We start from the raw sequence: 27,003 nt of genomic DNA on the forward strand, positions 1-27,003 counted from the left end.
GATAAGCGATACCATAAGACGAAACAACATTAGAATAATTGGGATCCCAGAAGAAGAAGAAAGAGAGAGAGGGGCAGAAGGTATAATGGAGCAAATTATAGCAGAGAACTTCCCTAATTTGGGGAAGGAAACAGGCATGAAAATCCAGGAAGCACAGAGAACCCCTCTCAAAATCAATAAAAATAGGTCCAACACCCCAACATCTAATAGTAAAACTTACGAGTCTCATAGACAAAGAGAAAATCCTGAAAGCAGCTCGGGAGAAGAGATATGTAACCTACAAGGGTAGAAACATTAGATTGGCAACAGACCTATCCACAGAGACCTGGCAGGCCAGAAAGGACTGGCAGGATATATTCAGAGCACTAAATGAGAAAAATATGCAGCCAAGAATACTCTATCCAGCTAGGCTGTCATTGAAAATTGAAGGAGAGATAAAAAGCTTCCAGGACAAACAAAAACTAAAGGAATTTGCAAACACAAAACCAGCCCTACAGGAAATCTTGAAAGGGGTCCTCTAAGCAAAGAGAGACCCTAAAAGCAACACAGACCAGAAAGGAACACAGACAATATACGGTAACAGTCACCTTACAGGCAATACAATGGCACTAAATTCCTATCTTTCAATAGTTACCCTGAATGTAAATGGGCTAAATGCCCCAATCAAAAGACACAGGCTATCAGACTGGATTAAAAAACAAGACCCATCGATATGCTGTCTGCAAGAGACTCATTTTAGAACCAAAGACACCCCCAGATTGAAAGTGAGGGGGTGGAAAACCATTTACCATGCTAATGGACACCAAAAGAAAGCTGGGGTGGCAATCCTTATAGCAGACAAATTAGATTTTAAACCAAAGACTGTAATAAGAGATGAGGAAGGACATTATATCCTACTTAAAGGATCTATCCAACAAGAAGATCTAACAATTGTAAATATCTATGCCCCTAACATGGGAGCAGCCAATTATATAAGGCAATTAATAACAAAAGCAAAGAAACACATCGACAACAATACAATAATAGTGGGGGACTTTAACACCCCCCTCACTGAAATGGACAGATCGTCTAAGCAAAAGATCAACAAGGAAATAAAGACTTTAAATGACACACTGGACCAAATGGACTTCACAGACATATTCAGAACATTCCACCCCAAAGCAACGGAATCACATTCTTCTCTAGTGCCCTTGGAACATTCTCCAGAATAGATCACATCCTAGGTCATAAATCAGGTCTCAACCGGTACCAAAAGATTGGGATCATTCCCTGCCTATTTTCAGACCACAATGCTTTGAAACTAGAACTCAATCACAAGAGGAAAGGTGGAAAGAACTCAAATACATGGAGGCTAAAGAGCATCCTACTGAAGAATGAATGGGTCAACCAGGAAATTAAAGAAGAATTAAAAAAATACATGGAAACCAATGAAAATGAAAACACAACTATTCAAAATCTTTGGGATGCAGCAAAGGCAGTCCTAAGAGGAAAGTACATAGCAATACAAGCCTTTCTCAAGAAGCAAGAAAGGTCTCAAGTACACAACCTAACCCTCCACCTAAAGGAGCTGGAGAAAGAACAGCAAATAAAGCCTAAACCCAGCAGGAGAAGAGAAATAATAAAGATCAGAGCAGAAATCAATGAAATAGAAACTAAAAGAACGGTAGAACAGATCAACGAAACTAGGAGCTGGTTCTTTGAAAGAATTAACAAGATTGAAAGACCCCTGGCCAGACTTATCAAAAAGAGAAGAGAAATGACCCAAATCAACAAAATCATGAATGAAAGAGGAGAGATCACAACCAACACCAAAGAAATACAAACAATTATAAGAACATATTATGAGCAACTCTATGCCAGCAAATTAGATAACCTGGAAGAAATGGATGCATTCCTAGAGATGTATCAACTACCAAAACTGAACCAGGATGAAATAGAAAACCTGAACAGACCTATAACCACTAAGGAAATTGAAGCAGTCATCAAAAATCTCCCAAAAAACAAAAGCCCAGGGCCAGATGGCTTCCCAGGGGAATTCTACCAAACATTTCAAGAAGAATTAATACCTATTCTTCTGAAACTGTTCCAAACAATAGAAATGGAAGGAAAACTTCCAAACTCATTTTATGAGGCCGGCATTACCTTGATCCCCAAACCAGACAAAGACCCCATCAAAAAGGAGAATTACAGACCAATATCCCTGATGAACATGGATGCAAAAATTCTCACCAAAGTACTAGCCAATAGGATCCAACAGTACATTAAAAGGATTATTCACCATGACCAAGTGGGATTTATCCCTGGGCTGCAAAGGTTGGTTCAACATCCGCAAATCAATCAATGTGATACAATACATTAACAAAAGAAAGAACAAGAATCATATGATCCTCTCAATAGACGCAGAAAAAGCTTTTGACAAAGTACAGCATCCTTTCTTGATCAAAACTCTTCAGAGTATAGGGATAGAGGGTACATACCTCAATATCATAAAAGCCATCTATGAAAAACCTACAGCGAATATCATTCTCAATGGGGAAAAACTGAGAGCTTTCCCCCTAAGGTCAGGAACGCGGCAGCGATGTCCACTATCACCACTGCTATTCAACATAGCATTGGAAGTCCTAGCCACAGCAATCAGACAACAAAAAGAAATCAAAGGCATCCAAATTGGCAAAGAAGTCAAACTCTCACTCTTTGCAGATGATATGATACTTTATGTGGAAAACCCAAAAGACTCCACCTCAAAACTGCTAGAACTCATACAGGAATTCAGTAAAGTGGCAGGATATAAAATCAATGCACAGAAGTCAGTGGCATTCCTATACACTGACAACAAGACAGAAGAAAGAGAAATTAAGGAGTCGATCCCATTTACAATTGCACCCAAAACCATAAGATACCTAGGAATAAATCTAACCAAAGAGACAAAGGATCTGTACTCAGAAAACTATAAAATACTCATGAAAGAAATTGAGGAAGACACAAAGAAATGGAAAAACGTTCCATGCTCATGGATTGGAAGAACAAATATTGTGAAGATGTCAATGCTACCTAGAGCAATCTACACATTCAATGCAATCCCCATCAAAATACCATCCACTTTTTTCAAAGAAATGGAACAAATAATCCTAAAATTTGTATGGAACCAGAAAAGACCCCGCATAGCCAGAGGAATGTTGAAAAAGAAAAGCAAAGCCGGCGGCATCACAATTCCGGACTTCCAGCTCTATTACAAAGCTGTCATCATCAAGACAGCATGGTACTGGCACAAAAACAGACACATAGATCAATGGAACAGAATAGAGAGCCCAGAAATGGACCCTCAAGTCTATGGTCAACTCATCTTTGACAAAGCAGGAAAGAATGTCCAATGGAACAAAGACAGTCTCTTCAACAAATGGTGTTGGGAAAATTGGATAGCCACATGCAGAAGAATGAAACTGGACCATTTCCTTACACCACACACAAAAATAGACTCCAAATGGTTGAAAGACCTCAATGTGAGACAGGAGTCCATCAAAATCCTAAAGGAGAACACAGGCAGCAACCTCTTCGACCTCAGCCGAAGCAGCTTCTTCCTAGAAACATCGCCAAAGGCAAGGGAAGCAAGGGCAAAAATGAACTATTGGGACTTCATCAAGATAAAAAGCTTTTGCAAAGCAAAGGAAACAGTCAACAAAACCAAAAGACAACCGACAGAATGGGAGAAGATATTTGCAAATAACATATCACATAAAGGGCTAGTATCCAAAATCTATAAAGAACTCATCAAACTCAACACCCAAAGAACAAAGAATCCAATCAAGAAATGGGCAGAAGACATGAACAGACATTTTTCCAAAGAAGACATCCAAATGGCCAACAGACACATGAAAAAGTGCTCAATATCGCTCAGCATCAGGGAAATCCAAATCAAAACCTCAATGAGATACCACCTCACACCAGTCAGAATGGCTAAAATTAACAAGTCAGGAAACGACAGATGTTGGCGGGGATGCGGTGAAAGGGGAACCCTCCTACACTGTTGGTGGGAATGCAAGCTGGTGCAGCCACTCTGGAAAACAGTATGGAGGTTCCTCAAAAAGTTGAAAATAGAGCTACCATATGATCCAGCAATTGCACTACTGGGTATTTACCCCAGATATACAAAAGTAGGGATCCGAAGGGGTACGTGCACCCCGATGTTTATAGCAGCAATGTCCACAATAGCCAAACTGTGGAAAGAGCCAAGATGTCCATCAACAGATGAATGGATAAAGAAGATGTGGTATATATATACAATGGAATATTATGCAGCCATCAAAAGGAATGAGATCTTGCCATTTGCAACGACGTGGATGGAATTGGAGGGTATTATGTTGAGTGAAATAAGTCAAACATAGAAAGACATGTATCATATGATCTCACTGATATGAGGAATTCTTAATCTCGGGAAACAAACTGAGGGTTGCTGGAGTGGGGGGTGGGGTGGGAGGGATGGGGTGACTGGGTGATAGACACTGGGGAGGGTATGTGCTCTGGTAAGCGCTGTGAATTGTGCAAGACTGTTGAATCTCAGATCTGTACCTCTGAAACAAATAATGCAATATATGTTAAGAAAAAAAAAAGAAGAAGAAGAAGGTAGCGGGAGGGGAAGAATGAAGCGGGGGAAATCGGAAGGGTAGATGAACCATGAGAGATGATGGACTCTGAAAAACAAACTGAGGGTTCTAGAGGGGAGGGGGGTGGGAGGATGGGTTAGCCTGGTGGTGGGTATTGAGGAGGGCACATTCTGCATGGAGCACTGGGTGTTATGCACAAACAATGAATCATGGAACACTTCATCTAAAACTAATGATGTAATGTATGGGGATTAACATAAGAATTAAAAAATAAAATAAAAAGAAAAAAAAATTTAAAAAAAATGAATGGAAGAAAAAAACATCACATAAAAGAGACTAGTGTTGCGGGACAGAGGTATACACATCAAACATGGTAACTGCTATAGACTGTTTGTGTCCCCCGCTCCCCCAAATTCCTATGGTGGAACCTAACCCCCAATGTGATGTACTTGGAGGTGGGGCTTTTGGGAGGTAATTAGATCATCAGGGTGGAGCGCTCATGAGATTTGTGTCCTTATCAAAGAGACCCCAGGGACCTCTCTTAACCCTTCTGGCTATCTATGAACCAGGAGGCAGTTCTCACCACACACCAATCTGCTGGTGTCTTGATCTTGGACTTTTCAGCCTCCAGAACTGTGAGAACTAAATGTTTGCTGTTTAAGCCACCTGGTCTCTGGTAGTTCTTAGAGCAGCTCAAAAGGATGAGGGCAGTGAACCTGCATCCAACTCCTTTTGAACCCTAGATCTAGTCTATTGGCAATTCCTGTTGGCTTCACTGTCAGTATATATCCAGAATCCCATCATTTCTCACCACCTCCCTCAACACCAACTTGGTTCAAGTCATCATTACACCTCACTTGGAAAGTCTGTTGCAATAGCCTTCTAACTAGTTCTCTGTTCTTTGTCTACTATGTCAAGATATATTCTCAATGCAGCAGTGATCCTTTAAAACATGAGTCACAGCATTTCACTCCTTCACTCAAAACCCTCCAATGGCTCCCAGTTCACTCAAAGTAAAAGCCAAAGTACTTCCAAAAGCCTGTAAGGCTGTAGGGAATCAGTCCCTTACCATACCGCCATCATCTTCCTGACCTCATCACCTATCATTCTTCTCTAGCTGACCCTCTGACTGGACGGCTCCTTCATTATACAGCCACGTGGCTTGCTCACTTCACTCCCTCCCTTCCTGCAGAGAAGGCTTCCCTGACCACTCCTTATAAAACTAATCTCACCTTCGCTGCTTCCTGATTTCGTTTTCTCAATAACACTTATCACTAACCAACATACTACACATCTACTTATGTGGTTCCTGTCTCCCGGCCACTTCTATTCCAAGAATGTAACTACCATTAAGTCAAGGATTTTGTCTTGTTTGCTACTGTATTCTTATTGTCTAGGGTAGTGCCAGAAACATAGAAAGTATGCATACATATTCACTGAGTGAATTAATTACCTGAATGAATGAATGAATAGAATTTGGTGGCGAGGGGAGGGTTAACATTTTCTTTTTTCACTTTTCTATTATTTGACCTTAGTACAATAGGCCTGTATTACTTTTAGAATTAAAATCCAATGAAGAGGGTGCCTGGGTGGCTCAGTTGGTTAAGCGGCTGCCTTCGGCTCAGGTCATTATCCTGGAGTCCCGGGATCGAGTCCCGCATCGGGCTCCCTGCTCAGCGGGGGGTCTGCTTCTCCCTCTGACCCTCTTCCCTCTTGTGCTGTCTCTCGTTCTCTCTCTCAAATAAATAAATAAAATCTTTAAATAAAATAAAATAAAATAAAATAAAATCCAATGAAGAAAATAATTTTTTTAAATGTATAATAAGAGGCAATTTCTTTTTTAAAATACAGTATCTTATAAGTGGAAAGACATCCCATGTTCATGGATTTGAAAGCTTAATATTATTAAGATGGCAATACTCCCCAAACTGACCTACAGATTTAATGTAATCCCCATCAAAATTCCATCTGGCTTCTTTGCAGAAATTGACAAGCTGATCCTAAAATTTGTATGGTAATTCAAGGGACCTAGAATAAGTAAAACAATCTTGAAAAGGTAGAGCAAAGCTTGAAGACTCACACTTCCCAATTTCAAAATTTACTACACAGCTATAGGAATCAGGACAATGTGGTATAGACATAAGAATAGACATATAGATCAATGGAATAAAACTGAGAGTCCAGGAATAAACCCATGCATTTATGATCAACTGATTTTTGACAAAGGTGCCAAAATTATTCAATGGGAGACAGAATAGTCATTTTAACAAACGGTGCTGGGAACACTAGATGTCCACATACAAAAGAATGAAATTACATCCCTTCCTCACACCATATGCAAAAACTAACTCAAAGTGGTTCAGAGATCTAAATATAAGAGCTAAAGCCCTAAAACAGAACAAAACACAGAAGTAAATCTTGGATTAGGCAATGGTTTCTTGATATGACACCAAAAGTATAAGCAATCAAAGAAAAAATAAATAATTCAGGCTTCATCAAAATTAAAAATTTTTTGTGCTACAAAGAACACAGTCAAGGAAGTGAAAGGGCAACACAGATAGTGAAAAAAAATATTTGAAAATCACTTGTCTGATAAGGGACTTGTATCCAGAACATATAAAGTACTGTTTACTTAATATAAAAATGCAAATAACCTAATAAAAAAATAGGCAAAGGATCTGAGGAGACATTTCTCCAAAGACTATATACAAACAGCCAACAAGCCACAAGAAAACAGACTCAACATCACTAGCCATCAAGGACATGCAAATCAAAACAACGAGTTATGCTTCACACGCACTAGGATGGCTGTAATCAAGAAGAGGTAAGTATTGCCCAGGATGTGGAGAAACTGAAACCATATACGGTGGGTGGGCATGTAAAATGGTTCAGCCACTTGGGAAAACACCTTGGCAGTTCCTCCAAAGTTAAACATACAGTTACCATAGGACTCAGCGGTTCCACTCCTGGGTATATACTCAAGAGGACTGTACACACGTCCACACAAGAACTTGTACGTGGATGTTCGTAATAGCCCTAATGTTCGTCAACTGAGGAAAGGATAAATAAAATGCAGAATATCGATACAACGGAATATTATTCAGCAATAAAAGGAATGAAGTACCGATAGATGCTACAACATGGATGAGCCCTAAAAACATTATGCTAAGTGAAAGAGACCAACCACAAAAGACTATATCTTGTATAATACTATTTATAGGAAGAGTATAGAATACACAAATGCATAGAGACAGAAGTAGATTAGCGGGTGCCTCGGGTTGAGGTGGGGGTGGAGGGAAGCAGAGTACTACCAATGGGTATAGGGCTTTTGGGGAGGTGACAAAAATGTTCTAAAGCTGTGTATGATGATGGTTGCACGTCTCTGTGAATATAGGAAAACCCACTGAACTGTACACTTTCCACAGATGAACTGTTTGGTATGTGAATGATATCTCTCAACAAAGCTGCTGTTAACAATATATAATATCTCAGTGTGTAAATGTATCTGCATGGTTACTTTTGGGTGGTGAGATTATAAGTGAATTTTGTGTTCGTCTCTCCGGAGATGCTCCTCCTGGGGCCGACAGAACACTGGTAGAAGATACTGCAGAAGGGATTCCCAGAGCAGGTGGGGCTGTCCTGGATGACACTCAACATCCTTCCCAACTCAAAGATCTGAAGAGTTACCTTGGAAAATTCTAAAAGGTGGATTAGTTCCTAATCAACTTTGGAGGAACATGGTCCTTCTCTGAGGCGATCTGAAGCATCGTTCTGTGATCACACATTCCCTTCCATTCCTCTCAGAACTTACCACACTGTAGTTCTTCAGGGCCAGGTGGGCTTTTCCCATGTGGAAATACGCTTTTGTGCATTTTTCATCACACTGCGTAAAAGAGAATGACTGATCAGATGTTTCAGAAGGTTTGAAGTCATTAGCCACTCCCCTAACTGCCTAGCTAATAGAGGGAAGGCAGAACTCGTGTTCTCAGGACAGCTACCAGGGTTGACAATTAAAACTTTTCTGTGCATCTGTAACCAAACTAATTGAAGCCTGCAAGGAGCTCTCTATCAAATTAATTAATGATACTTGCCAGTTTTCATTTCCATTTAATGAGACTCAATCAGGAGACAAACCAGAAACCCTTAGTTGAGAAGAGCTCTTGACCTCACCCAAATATTAGAATCACCGGGGATGCTTACCAAAACCTGGAAGGCCACGCTGAACCCCATACCAATTAAAACTTATACTCTGGGGTAGGGCCCAGGCATCAATAATTTTGTAAGATCCCCAGGAGACATAAGCACGCAGCCGAGCTTAAGGACCATCAGAAGAGAGGAACATTTACTCTGGGTAAAGAGCTGAGGTCACTGTGACATCTTAGTGGGCCTCGCAAGCTCCTTCCCTGAAATAAACCACACCATATACCCTGGGAACTTACGTTCTTGTCACTGAAGATCAGGAGGGATGCCCCCATCAGAAGGCAGGATCAAAACTTAGGTGAGGCCACAGTCTTTGCACGGGGGGCCCTGCACCTGCCTGCCCCTAATTATTACCACTCCAGAGAGACTGACTGACTTCGCACAATGATGCCGACCACAACTTCTAACATCCAGTTAAGTAAGTGAACCCTTTTATGTGAGCGGCATTGTGCGGGGACGTCCTCCGAGGGTCTAGAGTGCAAGCTAGTCTAAAAAGTCCTGGGTGAATTCCTGGCTTGCTTCTCCCCAGAAGTGGGACGCTGGCCAGAACAGCAGCAATCCAGAGTAAAGGGGGCGACGGAAAGAAAAGACAGACGGTGGCAGAAGAGGCAGCGATGACTTTCCTACGTGGAGAGGCCTTTACAGGTGCGTCTTCGTGAGCGTCATTTCCTGACGCGCTGCTAAGTGAACGACAGTAATGACAACAGGACCTTACCCCTGCCATGCGGGTCGTACGAATTACTCATATAAGCCTTAGAATGACTCCATGAAATCGATGCCATTATTATCCCCACTGCACAGATGAGGAAAGTAGGGGCTGGAGGGGGCAGAGCTGGGATCTAAAATCTGGCCATCTGACTCCAGGCCCCAAAGGCTACAAACTATACCAACTCTCCTTCAGAAAAGTGCGACGGCAGTCGAGGAGAGGGAAATCCACTGTGAAGCAGCATGGTTTAACAAAGGGCGTGCAGACTACAGGTTTGAGCTGGGTCTCCAAGGATATGGAGAGGTGAAGAGAGAAAGAAGGAGGGAGAATGGGCTGAGCAAGGTCTGGGGATGGGCGGGGACAGGGGGCTTCTGGCCAGGCCAAGAGGCAAGAGCGGGGCAGAGGAGGGTCAGCCTGGACGGGGCAAGCAAGACAGTGGTTCCATGAGGAGGTCTCGGACGCCAGGCTGCGGGAGATGAATGAACAGCATGGGTGCAAGGAAGTTGCTCCGGAGGCAGTACGCAGAACTGGCTAGAGGCGGGAAAGGCAGGGGGACAAGTGAGGGAAGTGAAGCAGTCCTGCAGAATGAGGGGCTAGCCTCTGTCCAGTGGTGGACCCAGGAGAGGAGACAGGAGCTCCGAGGGAGAAGCGGCAGAGAGAAGAAAGGCAGGGAGCCGGGGGAGCTCTGGAGAATCCACAAACAATGAGGTCGAGGGGGCAGGAAAGGAATGGTCCAAAGGAAAGGAAATGCCAGTGCAGTGGCCCATGAAAGCCAAATGTCCCCTGGCCCTTTGCTGGCAGAGCATCAGGGTTACACCAGGGGGCAGAACAAGCGGGGGGCCTCAGAGTCCCCTGTGTGCTGGGACTCCGCCCGCCTTGGATGCTGACACAGAGGGCCAGATGGATGTCTCACTGCCCAGCCCATCTCCTTTGATCATGTGTCAGTGCTCACCAGGATTTTCTCAGGTGAGCCCCAGATCCCCCTAAAAGGAGTCCTGTTTTCAGAGAAAGGTGGATTTTGTCATGCAGAAAGAGTTCTGCCAGGAAAGAAAGACTCTGATCCTAATTGAAAGCAGCTTCGCTGCCTTATCTTCCCTGACAAGGAACATCAGTCTTGAACTATCATTATATGAGCTTGTCTCTACCCATTCAAAAGTGTCAAAAATATTAAATTGGCATCAAAGTACTCAGACTATTAATAACGGAATACCACTGACATGCATTATTGATGTTACATTTAAAGAGAGTGAAACTTTTACATTCGTGGTTCTGACACAGAGCCAACCACTGTTAGTTTTGAGAGCTCCGTATACATTTTCCCCTATCCCTCCAAGTGTTTACCCAAGCTTCTTCAATGGGGAGCCTCGCGGGGCATTCCTCAAGACTGGCTGCTGAGGATCAGAGTTTTTTAATGTCAGCTTTGTTGGGCCTGCTCTGCTTTGGTCTCACTGCTAATTATTACACTGTGCTTCGTTTAACATCTGGGAAGAGGCCAACGTGTCATCCTGAGTCGGCATGAAGACGGTGTGACTACTTCTTGGGCCCTTTTCAGATCAGAACAGATACTCCTGGAAGCCCCACGGAAGGGAACCAGATCCACACCTAGGGATTGTGGGGTTTCAGGTTCCAGTGGAGAAGCTGTACAGAGGAGAGGATTCAGAGTACTGGCTTAGCTTGGACCAACGTTAGCTATGTGATCCTGCACGGTTACTTAATTAATCTCCGAGGCTTGGTTTCCTTGCCAGAAAAATAAGGATAACGGTGGTATCGAAGAGAACAGAACAGAAAGTTGTAAGGCTCACGGCCAGCACGCAGCAAACCGTGGCTTGTGCTGTTATTGTTGGAAAACGTCCTGGCCTCTCGCTTCTCTTACGGAATGGTAGAGAAAATAGCATGATCACATAAAGCGACAAAGCAGGTTGGGGGACCTATGCTGGGGCTGTGAAGAACCTGATGTCATCAGCTGTGGGCAGTTCTTGTAACTTTAAGACTGTAACGATGTGATGGGACAGGTCTTGTGGACATTCTGTTATCTTCTAAGGGATAAGGAAATCACGCACCCCCACACGTCCGTTTTGGAGGATTCCTAGTGTTTTATAAACCATTATTAGCAAGGTGAGTTCCTAATTCACCCCAGTTTCCCTTGCTTACCCTCTCAGTAAGGAATAAGGGAGCTGTAGCCAATATGCTGCTGTCGAAGTGTGCTCTTACTCTGGGCCACGTTCATTATGCTGGGGTGGGGGTGCTGTGCTGGAGGGATCCGGGCCATAAGATAAACCTGGCATGTTCTCCTGGCACTTCAGTTTTACTTGATCATAAGTGATTGAAAATAACATGGTGATATTAAGAGATAAACTCCATGGAGTGCAATACAAAACTTGCAAGGATTTTTCAGATAAAACACATCTCTAACAAGAAATGTCATGCTCTCCGCTTCTAGACCCTGCAGGGGCTCACGTTGGCTCCGTCAGCAGCCCTTCGGTGAGGAAGTCTGAGAAACACTGCCTTGGTTCTCTTCAGTGAGAGCCCCTGTGACACAGGGCCTTCGCAGAAAGGGAGAGGAAGACTTATTTAAATATTTAATTATCCGAAATAATGTCTCTAAGAAGCGATCATGACATTTCTCTTTTAAAAACTCTTGTACTATTTCCACCAACGGCCCTTACTTCTCCTCACTTTAAATGATCTCCCTGGGCAGATTTCAGAGGAAACGCCGTGCACAGCGTTAGGAGATCTGCCCGAGCCGTGACTGGTAGTCTCCGGGCTGAACGACAGGAATTCTGATTATTCCTCCACGAATATGCCAAATTACTAGAGCTGGAGGAAAAGCACAAACTGATGGGGAAAGACAGCACCACTGCAGAAACCCGTTCCCATGGCTGGTTCTAGAAACAGAAGGAGGCGTTGCCACTGCCACAGGAAGCAGAGTGGCTGGTGACACAGCAGTAAAGGATGAGCCCTTGCAATATAAACCTTGAAAACGCAGCAAGGAAGGCCGCTTCTCTGGAGTACTGACTACGAGCTTGGTGCTTCACACGCATCACCGTGACCCCTAAAACAATCTATGGATCCCACGTTATAGATAAGGAAGGTCAGGGCCTGACTGCAGAGCTCAGAGCCTGGCCCACCACGAAACACTGTCCACTCTCCTGCGTTCACTTCAGGACCCAGATGCCCGGCCTGGCGAGCCCAACTCCATCACGTGGAAAAGGCTCTCTCTTCTTACCTTCAGAGCCCACTCACAATCCACGACTGCCTTCTGGTAGTCCCCGAGTTTTAGATAAGCCTGCAATGACATAAAGGGCTGTATTCATATGTAATTCTGCGGCACGCGGTCCTCAGTTAACAGTGTAACCAACGGGAATGTTAGAGAACCCCAGGGCTAGCAACCGTGGACAGCCAGTACCACTGCGAGGACCGAAGGGGCAGGACGAGCCACTGACAAACGGGAGAGGACAGCTTTGTGAATGCACTGCCAAGCTGGAGCTGAGGCCTTTAGGAGAGCTGCAGGTGGGAGAATAAATAGCCCCACTCTCACTTTCTTCCTTCCTTCTGATCTCACTGGCTGAGCCCAAATGCAATCTAGGAAGCCAGGAAGTCAGGGGGCAGGTCCACAGAGGTCAGTCCCCAGAAGACAGGGCAGAGAAGGATCTGGAAAGGCAAAAGAAAATACCTAGCACACTAAACCCATCCACAAAGGAAGAGCCAGCTTCTACAGTCTACCCCATTGCGGATGTTCCAGAAGGAAATCAAATGATAAAGGAAATAAAAAAAGATAACAGTAAACGTTGGAGAGAGTGTAGAAAAATCAGAACTCGCAGACACAGCTGGTGGGAAGGTACAGTGATGCAGCCACTTTGGTAGACAGTCTGGCAGTTCTTCAAAGGGTTAAACAGAATTGCCATATGATCCAGCCACTCCTCGGTGTATACATATGTGCACATAAAAACTTGTGTACAAATGCTCATAGCAGCATTATTCATAATAGCCAAAAAGCAGAAATAGCTCAAATGTCCAACAACTGATAAATGGATAAATAAAATGTGGTCCATCCGTACAATGGTGTATTATTTGGCCATAAAAAAGAACGAAGCACTGATACATCCTACAACATGGATGAGCCTTGAAAGAATTTACAAGAAAGAAGCCAGACACAAAAGGAAAAATACTGCATGACTTCATTTATATGAAATGTCCAGGATAGGCAAATGTATGGAGACAGAAAGTCGACACGTGGTGGCCTAAGGCTGAGGGTAGGGGTGGACGAGAGGACTGGGGCAGGGGGACCACTTAAAGGGTATGGGGTGTCTTTTTGGGATCATGAAAATGTTCTAGAATTGGTTATGGTGACGGTTGCACAGCTCTGTGAATATACTAAAAACCAATGAATTGTTTACTTTAAATGGGCAAAATGCATGTCATGTCAATTATATCTCAATAAAGCTTTTACTCAAAAAAGATAAAGTTCTGCTACTTTCATTGTAAGCACAGCAAGAAGGAAGAGATGTAGGTGATGGGCTGACATTTAAGAGTCAGACCACCACTATGATCCATCGGTGCCAAAAGACCTGGGGGCCTCTTTTGGGATTCCCCTAGAATGGGGGAAAATCTTGAAAATCAAGAATTGATTCAGAATGCTGGGATCCACTCAATGTACACTGAAGAACTCGTGGCACAGAGAGTAACGAAGGGCTGTCTACCAGCAAGCAGAGTGGCTACTCCACCTCTGAGTGAATTACTGATCACAACAGGCGGTCAATACATCCCTTATCAAGTTGAACTAAATAGACTTTAAGCACCCTTCTTTTGGAAAGGTCCCAGGAAGCAGCAATGATCACTCCGGTGTGAAAAAGGAAAACCAGGCACCTGGAGGATAAGAGGTTTTCCCAGAGTCCCCACAGTCACCCCAACTAGAGCCAATACATGTGTAGGTGTCCCCCTGATCAAAACTGTCCCAGGGCACTGTGACATTCTTAGCCAAAATTCTGCTGAGATATTTACATGGTCAAGCCAATCATGGGGTCAGTGTTGTAACTCACAGGGGATCTAAGCATCCATCCCAAGCGAGCAGGGAGCAGGCACTAGCCGGCTAACCAAGTCCAAGTCCTTCCAAGAAAGGAAGCTGCCCTGTGGTGCTTTCATTAACTCAGGTTTTGTACTAATTAAAGAGGATGGCGCTTTGAACTGTTCCATAAGGCCCCATCCTTTCCTCCCAGGGTTTGGGGTTTCATCTGTAAGTCAGAGGATGTGAGGAGGAGACTAGCATCCTTTTAGACAAACAAACGAAGCCACAATTCCCTCACATTGTTACTCAGGAGACATACAGACTCTGAAAATGCATACGTGGGCTTCAACAATTTGTCTACACAGCCTTTTACTTTTTCTTTTTTTTTTTTTTTTTTTTTAAAGATTTTATTTATTTATTTGAGACAGAGAGAATGAGATACAGAGAGCATGAGAGGGAGGAGGGTCAGAGGGAGAAGCAGACTCCCTGCCGAGCAGGGAGCCCGATGCGGGACTCGATCCAGGGACTCCAGGATCATGACCTGAGCCGAAGGCAGTCGCTTAACCAACTGAGCCACCCAGGCACCCTTACTTTTTCTTTTTAAGGCTTGGATTCAACACCCTATAAATTCCCTGTTCTCTTTTGCTTTTCCACATTTTAAAAAGAACTACTTTTCCAAATGGCAATTAAACTCCTGATTTATCTAAATTACACCAGCAATCTATTGATCATAACATTAACTCCAGGAAAAAAACAGAGCGATGAAAGGGTAGGTTTTTTTCTCTAGCAAGCAGCAACACTCAATTCACAGGGTCCTTATTAAGTGTTTTCTAACACTGCATGCAAACAGGGGAAGCATTTTAAAAATAGTCAAGGGTGATTTGGTGGTTCGTAACAGCACACTTTGTATTTATTTGTCTCTGAATAAGCTTTCTCTTCGGGAAAGCTGGGAAGAATCACTTCCCCAAAGCTTTTCATTACATTTGCTTATTTTTATCCACACCCATTCTTAATGTGATTCTCCAGAACCTAATCAAAGTGCTGCTGAAACTTGCTGCTTACAGTAAGTATGTAACTAATTTAGATGGATCGGGGTACAAACCATCTGAATTAGATGGAAGTCTGAATTACATAACATTTTAGACAGTCTTTTTTTTTTTTTTTTAAAGATTTTATTTATTTATTTGAGACAGAGAGAATGAGATACAGAGAGCACGAGAGGGAGGAGGGTCAGAGGGAGAAGCAGACTCCCCGCCGAGCAGGGAGCCCGATGCGGGACTCGATCCCGGGACTCCAGGATCACGACCTGAGCCGAAGGCAGTCGCTCAACCAACTGAGCCACCCAGGCGCCCCTGAATTACATAACATTTTAAAAGCAATTCAATTCTACTACTTTCAAATACCTTCAAAGTAACAAGACTGAAAAAGCATCAGTAGGTAAATGTTTTGGAGACCAAATCTGGTGAAAAGTAAAAAGGAATTATAATTATTATATTAATTGCTTGCATTTGAATGTTCCTTTCAAAGTGTCAACAGAAACTTAATTCACTTAAATGGACTGATTGTTCCTCTAGTGTTATGTAACTTAAGAGGATTTATTAAACATCTATTATAAATAAAGCGTTGGTGGGGGGGAGTATATGGAAAAGTTTATAATCTCATTAGGGTGATGAAGTGCACACCGCTAGGCCAACCTCTGGCCATTTTATTTATCAAACTCACTCCCCTATATCAATTTTCCTCCAGAAATGGGGCTAAGTGGTGCCTCAACTCTAGTCTGATTTACCCAAACTGCTGAACTATTGAGGTTACACTGTGCTTGGACTTATTTATCATTAAATCACCATCACTCCCCAGACTTTTTGGCCTCCAAACGTCCTGTTTCTTGCTTTCGACGTTCTTTCAACCTCTCACAGCAGGACATTCTTGATCCTGAGTTACAGAAATTGGAGCTGATGAGAGTTCCTCCTGTCAATGACACAGTGTCAAGTGCAGCTCACACAGGTCCTGCTGATGTCTCCTGACCATCGGATAATCATGCCCACGGATCGGCCACTTTGTCAGGTCTAAGCTACAGGGAGCTCTGCCACACACAGGCTCAAGTGCTTTTAAAGATAAGGCCACACGTGATGTTTTTGTTTCAACTGAGAACTACCAACCTTGTCCCTTCATTAAGTAGTAGATGATAAACATCTGCGTGATGGTTTTTACCTGGTGTCCCACGAAACAGAGCTCATCTGTGATATAAAACGGAGGTATAAGGGAGTTCAGAAACTCAACATTTCTGAGAAATCGGGTGTAGGCCCATCAGCTATCCAGCCGACTCAGGTCACAGAATCTTACTCCAACAGGGACCGATCCAATGAGTAAGAAGTAACCCTGAGGAGTTCAGGCTACCAGCCAAAGGGGGCTGGCCAAACCCAGCGATGGCAGAATCGGTTCTCCTAGGTTGTTTCACTCAGTTGCTTTACCCTCAGTGATATGCGGGAGCTGACTTACACTGCACAGGAACTGGTTATGTGTAGCTCTTCCCAAGTCCTCCTCCCGTCATCGCAAGTTGGTGGCTTGAAATTGGACCACGGTGAGAGCACTGACACCATGGAAAGTGGCAAATGGCCCCTAGAGATCAGCTTCCCCCACCCCCCCCACCAGAGTTGGCTGCTAAACACCGACAGGCACACCACTGCTACCATCTGGTCTCATCTTTGGTGTCACAAGTTCCATGGCTGCTGTCCCCTACGAAAACGCCACAGACACAGTGTTGGCCCACTGACCTGGGCCCGGTTGGTGTAGAGCACCTTCATGTCCTTCAGCTTGTCCAGACCCTCACTGTAGCACACGATGGCCGCTTCGTAGTCCCCTCTGGCAAAGGCTTCATTCCCCTTTGCTTTCAGGGCTGGGAGAACAGAAGTCACAGGTGAGCTCTCCCCACACACTGGAAAATTCTCCCACTTTATTCCCCTGACTTTGCAGTTCCACTTTGGAGGTCATAGCCTCCATCAGTCCAAAGGAGACCTGTCACTTACTTCTCTGCAGACATTTTACGATCAGCCTCCTTAAGGGCTTTTTTTCCTTCCAAACCCATCCCAAGTCGCCCAAGTAGCTTCTCAGAAAAAGCAAATGTTTCTGGTGCAAAACTCAGAACCTCTCCAAGCGTGCCACAAAGACCAAGTCTATACACTGAACGTCTCAGACAGAGGGCCAAACCAGTCACTTTCTAGCACACGTTGGAAGCGGTCAGACCTGCAGCACGCCCACCGCTGGGGGGCGCGCAAGTGCCGGACGCATCCTGCGCATGCGCCGCCCCCGCCACGCGCACAAACCCGTGTCTCTCCTTCGTCTCTCCTCTCCCTTCTCACGTCTGTTTTCTCGTTTCGTTTTTCGTTTTCACTTTTTCGTCTGTGCCTCAGGCCAGCCCACGGTACCTCCCGCTTCCGTCCCTCCCTCCTGTCCGAAGATCGCTCAGGACGCTCAGTCTGATCTGCTCAGTCCGTCCATACGCTTTAGAAAGCGGCCTGGCGGCGGCGGTCACAAAACGCCCCGTCCTGCTCCCGGCCTGCGGCCGCGGGGACACGGACAGACACCACTGCCTGGCCAGGTTCCGCTGCCTCGAGCCCGCTACGAACCCCCTGACTGGGGATCTCGCTGTCCTCAGGTATCAGCAGGCACACTCACGATCTTTCTAGCACCCATCATCCCAGCTCTTGTAAAGTGAAGACTGACAGTTACCATCTGCTAAGACTTTGTTTTCCTTTCTTCTCCTGGCACGTTCTTTTGCATCCAACTCCACAGATGCCAAGAAGGCTTCTGACAGCAGAGTAATTTCAAGTATTTAAGAGAAAAATCCAAATACTATAATCAGTTCTTTAGCTCAAATTCAGAAGAAAGCTTCTTCAGAGCTTTAGAGCCACACATCTCATGCATACATATGTAGGCACGCGCGCACACACACGCGCGCACACACGCGCACACACACGCGCGCGCGCGCACGCACACACACACTCTGAAGCAACAAAATGACATTTTCTTAATTTGACATTAAATGGTAATCTGTGTGATGTATTATTATACATGATGGCTATGTCTGTGCTTCAAATTTGAATTATGTCTTTTAAAAGAGTTTTTCTTTAAAGGCAGCCTTTTTTGTTCCGTTTAGCATAATGAGCTTCTGAGCTGGGCAACAGAGAAGCTACCTAGATCCCTTGAGCAGCTAAGAGTAAATTGGATGATACAGAATTACTGAATTCAATTTACAAACAACTGGCCGGGAGAAAATAGAGGAAAGCCTTTGAGTGCTATCCCCTCTGACTAGTAAGAGAATTGGCTGATCCGTAGGTTTCTGTTCATGGGTGGTTTGTCAGCCCAGAGGCTATAATTTAAGGGTCTGGAAGCTACAATCAATAAACACGGATTCTAAATAAATAATACACATTAGGAAGAGAGATGCTGTCCTTACCTGAGTTTATCTCATCTGCATTCTGCAGGGCACAGGTTATCATGAAAACAAAAAAAAAAACAAATTTCAAAAACCACTCTCTGATTTATAAGTGTACGAACCAAGAAGGCAGATCCATTACAAGTGGGGAGTAGGGTCATTTCCTCTAACCATCAATACTGAAGGGCCCAAAATTCACAGGGCTTGCTTTAAATCAGGAGATATGATTATGGGTACAGTTGTTACGGGGTGAGCAGGTCAAGGGACCCCAACTATGGCTGTATGAGTTGGAAATCTGAGGCAGAACATATTACCTTTACAGTACAGCGTAAATATTGGTCACAAACTCAGGGGTTGGGGAGGCCAAATTTTCATTAAAATAAACCCATTGTTTAAAGATGACTCAGAAAGACAAAAAAAAATCAGAGTTTATACTTCTTTTTGGAAAATAAATCTAGTGAATCTAAAAAACAAAAGACTATTTCAGCCTCTCCAGACAGTTTGAGATTAAACTACCACTTCCTCTCCTTCAAGGCAGCCCTCTTCTCTGTATCTACTTATAGAACTCTGTAATAGAAAAAGAAACCTCCGTAGGAGCTTGCGGAGGACTGATCATGGTCTTATTCAGGGTGGTCCGGCATCCGTCCTCCTCTTGGACTTCTTCTGTAAACAGTAGTCTCTTTTCTGTCTCCAGGATAGCTTTCTGTTGTACAAGCGGGTCATCAGAATTCATCTCCTGGATTAAGCTGGCTGGAGGAGAAATCAAATGTGAATCATTCGAATGAGGTTTTCAAAAGGAAAGACTCCATTTACTGGAAAGAAAGGTGTAGAACATTCATGGAGAAGAACTTTTGTTTCTCTGGCTTTGTTGAGATATGATTGACATACAACATTGTGTAAGTTAAAGGCACACAAGTGTGATGATTTGATTCACATGTCTATTGTGAAGTGATCCCACAATAAAGTTAGTTAGCTCATCCACCTCCTCATGTAATCACAATATTTGTCTATGTGGTGAGAATATTTAAGATCTATTCTCTTATTAACTTTCAAGTATAAAATACAATATTTTGTAAAGATTTATTTATTTTAGAGAGCGAGCGATTATGGGGGGAGAGAGAGAGAATCCTAAGCAGACTGAGCGCTGACTGTGAAGCCTGACACAGGTCTCGATCTCATGACCCTGAGATCACAACCTGACCAAAAACCAAGAGCCGGACGCTTAAATGAATACACCACCCAGGTGCCCCAGTATAAAATACAGTATTAACTGTAGTCACCATGTTGTACATTAGACCCCCTGAACGTACTCATTTTATAACTGAAGTTCATACGCTTTGACCAACATCTCCCCATTTCTTTCTTTTCCCTCCAGTTTCATTGAGAGGTAACTGACACATCACTGTCTAAGTTTTAGGCATACTGCGTGATGGTCTGATTTACCTGTGTTGTGAAATGATTACAATAGGTTCAGCTAACATCCATCTTTTCTTATAGATAGGATTAAAAGGAAAAAAAAGGGGAAAAAGTTCTCCCCTTGTGATGAGAACTCTCAGGATTTACTTTTTTGACAACTTTCCTGTCTATCCTACAGCAGCATCAGCTGTAGTCATTGGGTTGTGCTTCACATCCCCGGTACTTACTTATAACGACCTTTGTGCCTTTTGACCACCTCCCTCCAATTGCCCCTGCCCCACCTTCAGCCTCTGGTAACCACACAAGTCTGATTTCTTTATGAATTTTTTTTAGATTCCACATATAAATGAGATCATATAAGTATTTGTCTTCTCTGACTTATTTCACTTAGCACAATGCTTTTGAGGTCCATCCATGTTGTCACAAATGGTAGGATTTCCCCATTTTTTATGAATGAATGATATTCCATTATTTATATGCACCACAACTTCATTACGTGTTCATTCATAGATGGACACTTAAGTGTTTTCATGTCTCGGCTACTGTAAATAATGTTGCTATGACCCTGGGGGTGCAGATATCCTTTTCCAGATAGTGTTTCCATTTCCTTCGGATATACTCCCAGAAGTGGAATTACTGGATTGTAGGGTAGCTCTATTTTTAATTTTTGGAGGAACCTCCACACGGTTTTTCACAGTGGCTGCACCCATTTGCATTCCCCCCCACCATGCACAGGGCTCCCTTTTCCCTACACCCTCCCCAGCATCTGTTGTCTCTTGTCTTTCTGATGATGGCCAGGCTGAAAGGCATGCGGTGAGGTCTCAGTGTGGTTTTAATTTGCATTTCCCTAATGACTAATGATGCTGAACATCTTTTCATGTACTGTGGGCTTTTCATGTTATTTTCTTTGGAGAACTGTCTATTTGGGTCCTTTGCCCATTTTTTCATCAGGTAACCTGATGTTTTTTGTTTTGTTTTGTTTCTTTGTATTGAGTTGTATGAGTTCTTCGTATATTTTGGATATTAACCCTTTATCAGATACAAGGTTTGCAAAGAGTTTTTCCCATTCCTTAGATTATCTCTTCCCTATTCCTTTTTTTTTTTAAAGATTTTATTTATTTATTTGAGAGAGAAAGAGAGTGAGAGAGAGAGAGCACGAGAGTGGGGTGAGGGGCAGAGGGAGAAGCAGACTCCCCGCTGAGCAGGGAGCCCGATGTGGGATTCGATCCTGGGACTTTGAGATCATGACGAATCACCATCTGACCGAAGGCAGATGGTCAACCGACTGAACCACCCAGGCACCCCTCTCTTCCCTATTCTTAAAGAAGGTTCTGAATGGAAAGCAAAAGTTAAAGCTACTAGAACCAATGAGAAAAAAAATTAAAAACAGGATTTGTTTTGCCTGGAAAAAGCTGCAGGAGAATTTTACTGTGGCCTTCAAATCACAGTTTCAAGCTACTTATTTAATCCAGCAACAATTTATGGAGAGCTTATTATGAGTTAGATATTATGCAGAATGCTATAGATAACAAGGATGAATAAAAGAGATACTGATTTTTGAAGAGCTTCCAATCTTGTGTGGGAGAAAAACAGGTACGTTTAGGCCACCCTGAGGTCACAAAACAGCCCTTAAAGCTATCCTGTCTTCACTTCACTCCCTGCTCAGCTTAGATCCCATGATCCATCCTGTCTACATGCTGAACCCTCTTGCCCTCCCACGCCACCTGCCACACAAAACTCCAACTCCAAACCCAACTCCCCACTTCTCTAGGCCTTTATGACAGATGTGGAGGACTGATAAAGATACATGGACACCAGGGAGAACTGGTCCTAACTCAACTGGCTGGTCAATGGTACCCGGCAATCCTGTTAGCCTTGTATGATTCAGACACCAATTCTAATGCGTGTTTTTCCCCCACACCACCCTGCAATTCTGACACCCCCTGGGTGTCTCACAGTTCAACACAATTCTGACACCATCGACCTGAGATAGTGTCAGATCCCACAAGTTAAGGGCTGAGTCCTATGAGACTGCCCACTCCCCACCCCCCACTTCACATGCTAGTCCAGGTTGTCACCTGCGCTTCTGACCTCATGGCTAAATCAGAGGGTCCTCCAACCTCCTCCTTCTCTGTTTTGATTAATTTGCTAGAGTGGCTCACAGAACTGAGAGAAACATTTTACTTAGTAGATCATCAGTGTATTATAAGAGGATATAACTCAGGAAGAGCCAAATGGAAGGGATGTATAGGGCATGGTATGTGGGAAGGGGGGGGCGGAGCTTCCAGGCTCTCTGAGCGCACCCCTCTGCCAAAACCTCCAACTTGGAAGCTCTCTGATCCTGGTCCTTTTGCGGTTTTAGGGAAGCATCATTACACAGGTCTGATTTAAAAAAATTATTGGCCATTGGCGATCAATTCAACTTCCGGCCCCTCTCCCGTTCCCAGGGCGTTGAAACTTTATCACAGGGTTGGTTCCCTGGCAAACAGCCCCCATCTTCAGGTTCCAAAAGTCACTCATTAACATAAGCTCAGGTGTGATTGAAAGGGGTTTGTTATGAATATAAAGATGCCTTTATCTGTCTGATCACTTAGAAGTTCCAAGGGTCTGGGGAGCTCTTTGCCAGGCACAGGGACAAAGAACAAACATTTATTTCTTCTATAAATCACAGTATCACACCCAAACAAGTCATCCTATCCTTCTCCCGCGGACTTTAAAAAACTGCCTCCAACCAAAGGAGCCCCTTGTGCAGTGTTGGTGGGAATGGAAACTGGTGCAGCCACTGCGGAAAACAGTTTGGAGGCTCTTCAAAAAATTAAAACTAGAATTACCATATGATCCAGTAATTCTACTATTGGGTATTTCCCCAAAGAAAACAAAAACTCTAATTTGAAAAGATATATGCAGCCTTGTGTTTCTTGCAGCCTTATCTACAATAGCCTGGTATGGAATATCACTCAGCCATAAAAAAGAATGAGATCTCGCCATTTGCAAAAGCATGGATGGAGCTAGAGTATATAATGCTAAGCGAAACCAGTCAGAGAAAGACAAATACCATATGACTTCGCTCATGTGGAATTTAAGAAACAAAATGAACAAAGAAAAAAGGAGACAAACAAAAAACCAGACTCTCAAGGACACAGGACAAACTGGAGGTCGCCCTCCTACCTCTCTGGCCATTGCTTTTGGTCTCCTTTGCTTGTTCCTGCTCTCCCTGTCCTACCTACCTTCTTGACTGTGTGAGTCTCAAGGTTGTGCCTGAGCCATCCGTTCTTTTTCTGGACCATTCCACCAGGTAGTCCTGTTCTCTCCCATGGTTCTAAATACCATTTATATGCCAGGGCCTCCTAAACGGACATCCCCAGCCCTATTCTCTCCTAGGCTCGGACTCGCAAAGCCAACTGCCCTCTGAACATCTTCACTGCGATGTCTTGCTCGCCAATCCTGCCCTGCCCATCTTCTTTCCCGAGACTGTTCCTCCCCCAAATGTCCCCTCTCAGCAGATGGTCAAACCACTGCCAAGTTTGGGCATTCGACCCCAAACTTTCAGGACTCATTCTTGAGTCTTCGTTCTCCCTCTGTCCTCACAGCCATCAAACTCTAAAGCTTGCCAAGTCAATCCTAAATATATCTCAAGTCCATTTACTCGTGCCCATTTCTGCTGCTACAGCTCTAAACCCAGCCTGTCTCTTTTCCCTGGAGCGCCGGAACAGCCTCCTGATGGGGCTCCCAGCATCTGTTCTCCTATCCCCTCCATGTCCTCGTCTCGACATCCATGCCGTGGTCAGAGCGACTTTTCTAAGGTATAAATCTGATCATGTCGCTGCGCTGAGTCAACCCTCCAACTGCCTGCAGGGTAGACATGAATTCCTCATTGTGGCTTCCAAGGTCTTCCCTGATCCGGCCTTTCTTGACTCAGATGGGACCCTTCTCTCTGTGATCTCTTCTCTCCAGCCACACAGAGCTTTTTATGCTTCCAGGTTCTTAAAAGCACCATGTTCTCTAACTCCCAGCTTTCCTACCTACTTTCTCCCCACTTAGAATCTTCCCTTGCCCTCCCCACAGTGCCCAACTCCTACTCACACTTCAGATTTTTTGCTTAAATCTCATATTTCAGGGAAGCCTTAAACAACTCCTGTAAAGGACTGTAGTGTGGTCCCCACCCCATTCACACGCTGATGCCCTAGCCCCCCAGTGTGACTGTCCTGGCAGAGAGCCTTTAAAGGCATAAGTAAGGTTAAATGAAGTCATCGGGGTGGGGCCCTAAACCAACTGGACTGTTGTCCGTATAAGGAGAGCAAGAGACCCCAGGGACGTGTACACGCAGAGCAAAGACCACGTGAGGACACAGTGGGAAGGCAGTGGGTCTCCAAGCCAAGAGGAAAGGCCTCGGGAGAAACCAAACCCACCCACACCCGGATCTTACACTTCCAGAACCGTGGAAAGGAAACTGCTGCTGCTTAGTGGTATGTTGTTACAGCAGCCCAATCAGACTAACACAACTTGTAACCTGAGTTAGTGTCTCTTTTCTTTTTTTTTTTTAAGATTTTATTTATTTATTTGAGAGAGAGAATGAGACAGAGAGAGCACAAGAAGGGGGAAGGTCAGAGGGAGAAGCAGACTCCCTGCTGAGCAAGGAGCCCGATGTGGGACTCGATCTCGGGACTCCAGGATCATGACCTGAGCCGAAGGCAGTCGCTTAACCAACTGAGCCACCCAGGCGCCCCGAGTTAGTGTCTCTTGTACTTTGCCAATCTCTCTTCGTATCACATGTCACACTGGAGATTACTTGTTTCGCATCGGCTCTCTGCACCGGGCTGTAGACACCAGGAGGAAAGCTAATTCTTGGTTATCGTTACTGAGGTCTCCGGAGCCTAGCACAACTAGATACATAGCCAGAGCCCAGGAAATGAGTACCTAGAACCTATACGCGTGGCTACACGAATTTAAACTAATTATTAATGAAATGCAATTAGAAACTCAGTTCCTGGGTAGCACCAGCCACCTTTCAAAGGCTCACGGCTGCGTGCAGTTACCGGTGGCCACAGTGGCCAGTGTAGACTGTAGGGCATTTCCAGCACCACAGAGAGTTCTATGGGCCAGTATTGGTATATATGGCACCCAAAGGAACTTTGAGCCTGAATGAAAGTGAGCCAGGTAAAGAAAGATGGGGAGGCAGAGGGAACAACAACGGCAACGTGCAGAGCGAGAACCATCGGGGGACGTGTGGGGAACTAGAAGCAGTCTGCTGCCATTCGCTCGAGTGTGAGGTAGGGAGAGGCGAGAGGTAAGGACAAGGTCAGGGGAGGACTTAAGTCCTGAGGAGAGCTTGAAGTTTATTGTGGCTGCGGAGAGGATCCAAGCAGAGAAGTGTCTGGGTCAGATTTGCATTTTAGATACATTACTCTGTGGGGAGCGTAAGCCTGGAGGCAGGAACAACAATCAGGGGGTTGTTGAAATAGTCTGGGTCAGAGAACCAGAACAAAGGAAGGGGCGGGGAGGACCGAGCGGGAGAAAGAGCTAAACTTGACGGCTGATGGAATGTAGGCTGAGAGCTGGCAGGAGTCCAGGGTGACTTGTAAACTTCCAACCCGTGGTGCCACCCGGCGAGACTAGCATGAAGGGGAATGTGGGAGAAGCAGGTTTTACTGGGGAGGAGGAGGATGGGGTAGAGCAATGATCAACTGGCTTTTGGACCCACGGAGTTTGCGGTGTCTGTGGGGTACAATGGATAGACAGCTGCCAGGGTCTGGGGCTCAGCAGAGAAGGCTGGGCGGCCAACAGGGATGTGGCGGTGGTGAGTAAACAGGCTGTAGGAAAAATCACGTGCCTGGACTAGACCACCTGCAGAGGACGGTGAGCGGCAGGCTGGCCAAGGCCAGAAGTCCGCAGAATAACATTCAGGGATTGGGGGGGGGGGGCGTGGATGGACACAGGGAACAGATTGTGGATGTGTCTTGTATCAAGTGACCCCAACTATTTTTAAAACCATTTTAATTCTTTGGACCCATACAGCCTGCTGGAAGGAGCAATTTCAACATATTTCTATTTGATATGTAAGGTTGGTTTGATTGTTGGTTTGCTTGTTTCCATCACCACACAAGCTCCCTGAAGTCTGAATAGGAAACCGGCTGCTTTGGAATCTCTTGAATGGGATTTGTGGGATCAGACGATGTCCTTTGAGATCCCACCTGTCTGAGCTGGGGAAGGAGGGGTCTTCCTGCCTAGAGGTGGAGAGACGGGATTATGACAACCATGAACCGTCCATGTAATTAGACAGACCCTGAGGGAAGGCCATTTGATTTTGCCTCTGCAGCTCAAAATCAGAAATGGCTCTGCCCTAAAACAAAAGGGATTCCACGCTCATCAGCGAGGTTCCTAAATGATCTCGAAAGGAACAGCTAGGCTCCTTCGACGTGAATTCTACATGGAAGGGGATAAAATATGGAGGAGAGCCGTCAGCCTCAATTCCAACCAGAATGTTAACAGCTTCTCCGATACCAATTAGCAGCCACAAAATACCACCCCGGGCTCTAATATTACTTGCTTCTCAATACCCTTTCTGTTTAATTTCAATTACATTTTGTCTTAGAGTCATAAACCTATCAGGCAGCCCAGGAACTAACTTAGAGTGATCATT

At 44.5% G+C, this 27,003-nt stretch overlaps 1 protein-coding gene across 1 annotated transcript in view; it reads right to left on the minus strand.

Annotated features, from left to right (window-relative positions):
• Positions 1-27,003, minus strand: part of TTC12 (tetratricopeptide repeat domain 12) — a 50,201-nt gene that overhangs the window by 21,527 nt on the left and 1,671 nt on the right. Inside the window, 6 exon segments of the mRNA XM_021696301.2 lie at positions 8,413-8,484; positions 12,734-12,793; positions 17,287-17,408; positions 18,242-18,319; positions 18,969-18,990; positions 19,534-19,697. Of these exon segments, the coding sequence (XP_021551976.1) occupies positions 8,413-8,484; positions 12,734-12,793; positions 17,287-17,408; positions 18,242-18,319; positions 18,969-18,990; positions 19,534-19,697 (518 nt within the window).

Source organism: Neomonachus schauinslandi, chromosome 11 (assembly GCF_002201575.2).
Source record: "Neomonachus schauinslandi chromosome 11, ASM220157v2, whole genome shotgun sequence".
In the NCBI taxonomy this organism is placed as follows: domain Eukaryota; kingdom Metazoa; phylum Chordata; class Mammalia; order Carnivora; family Phocidae; genus Neomonachus; species Neomonachus schauinslandi.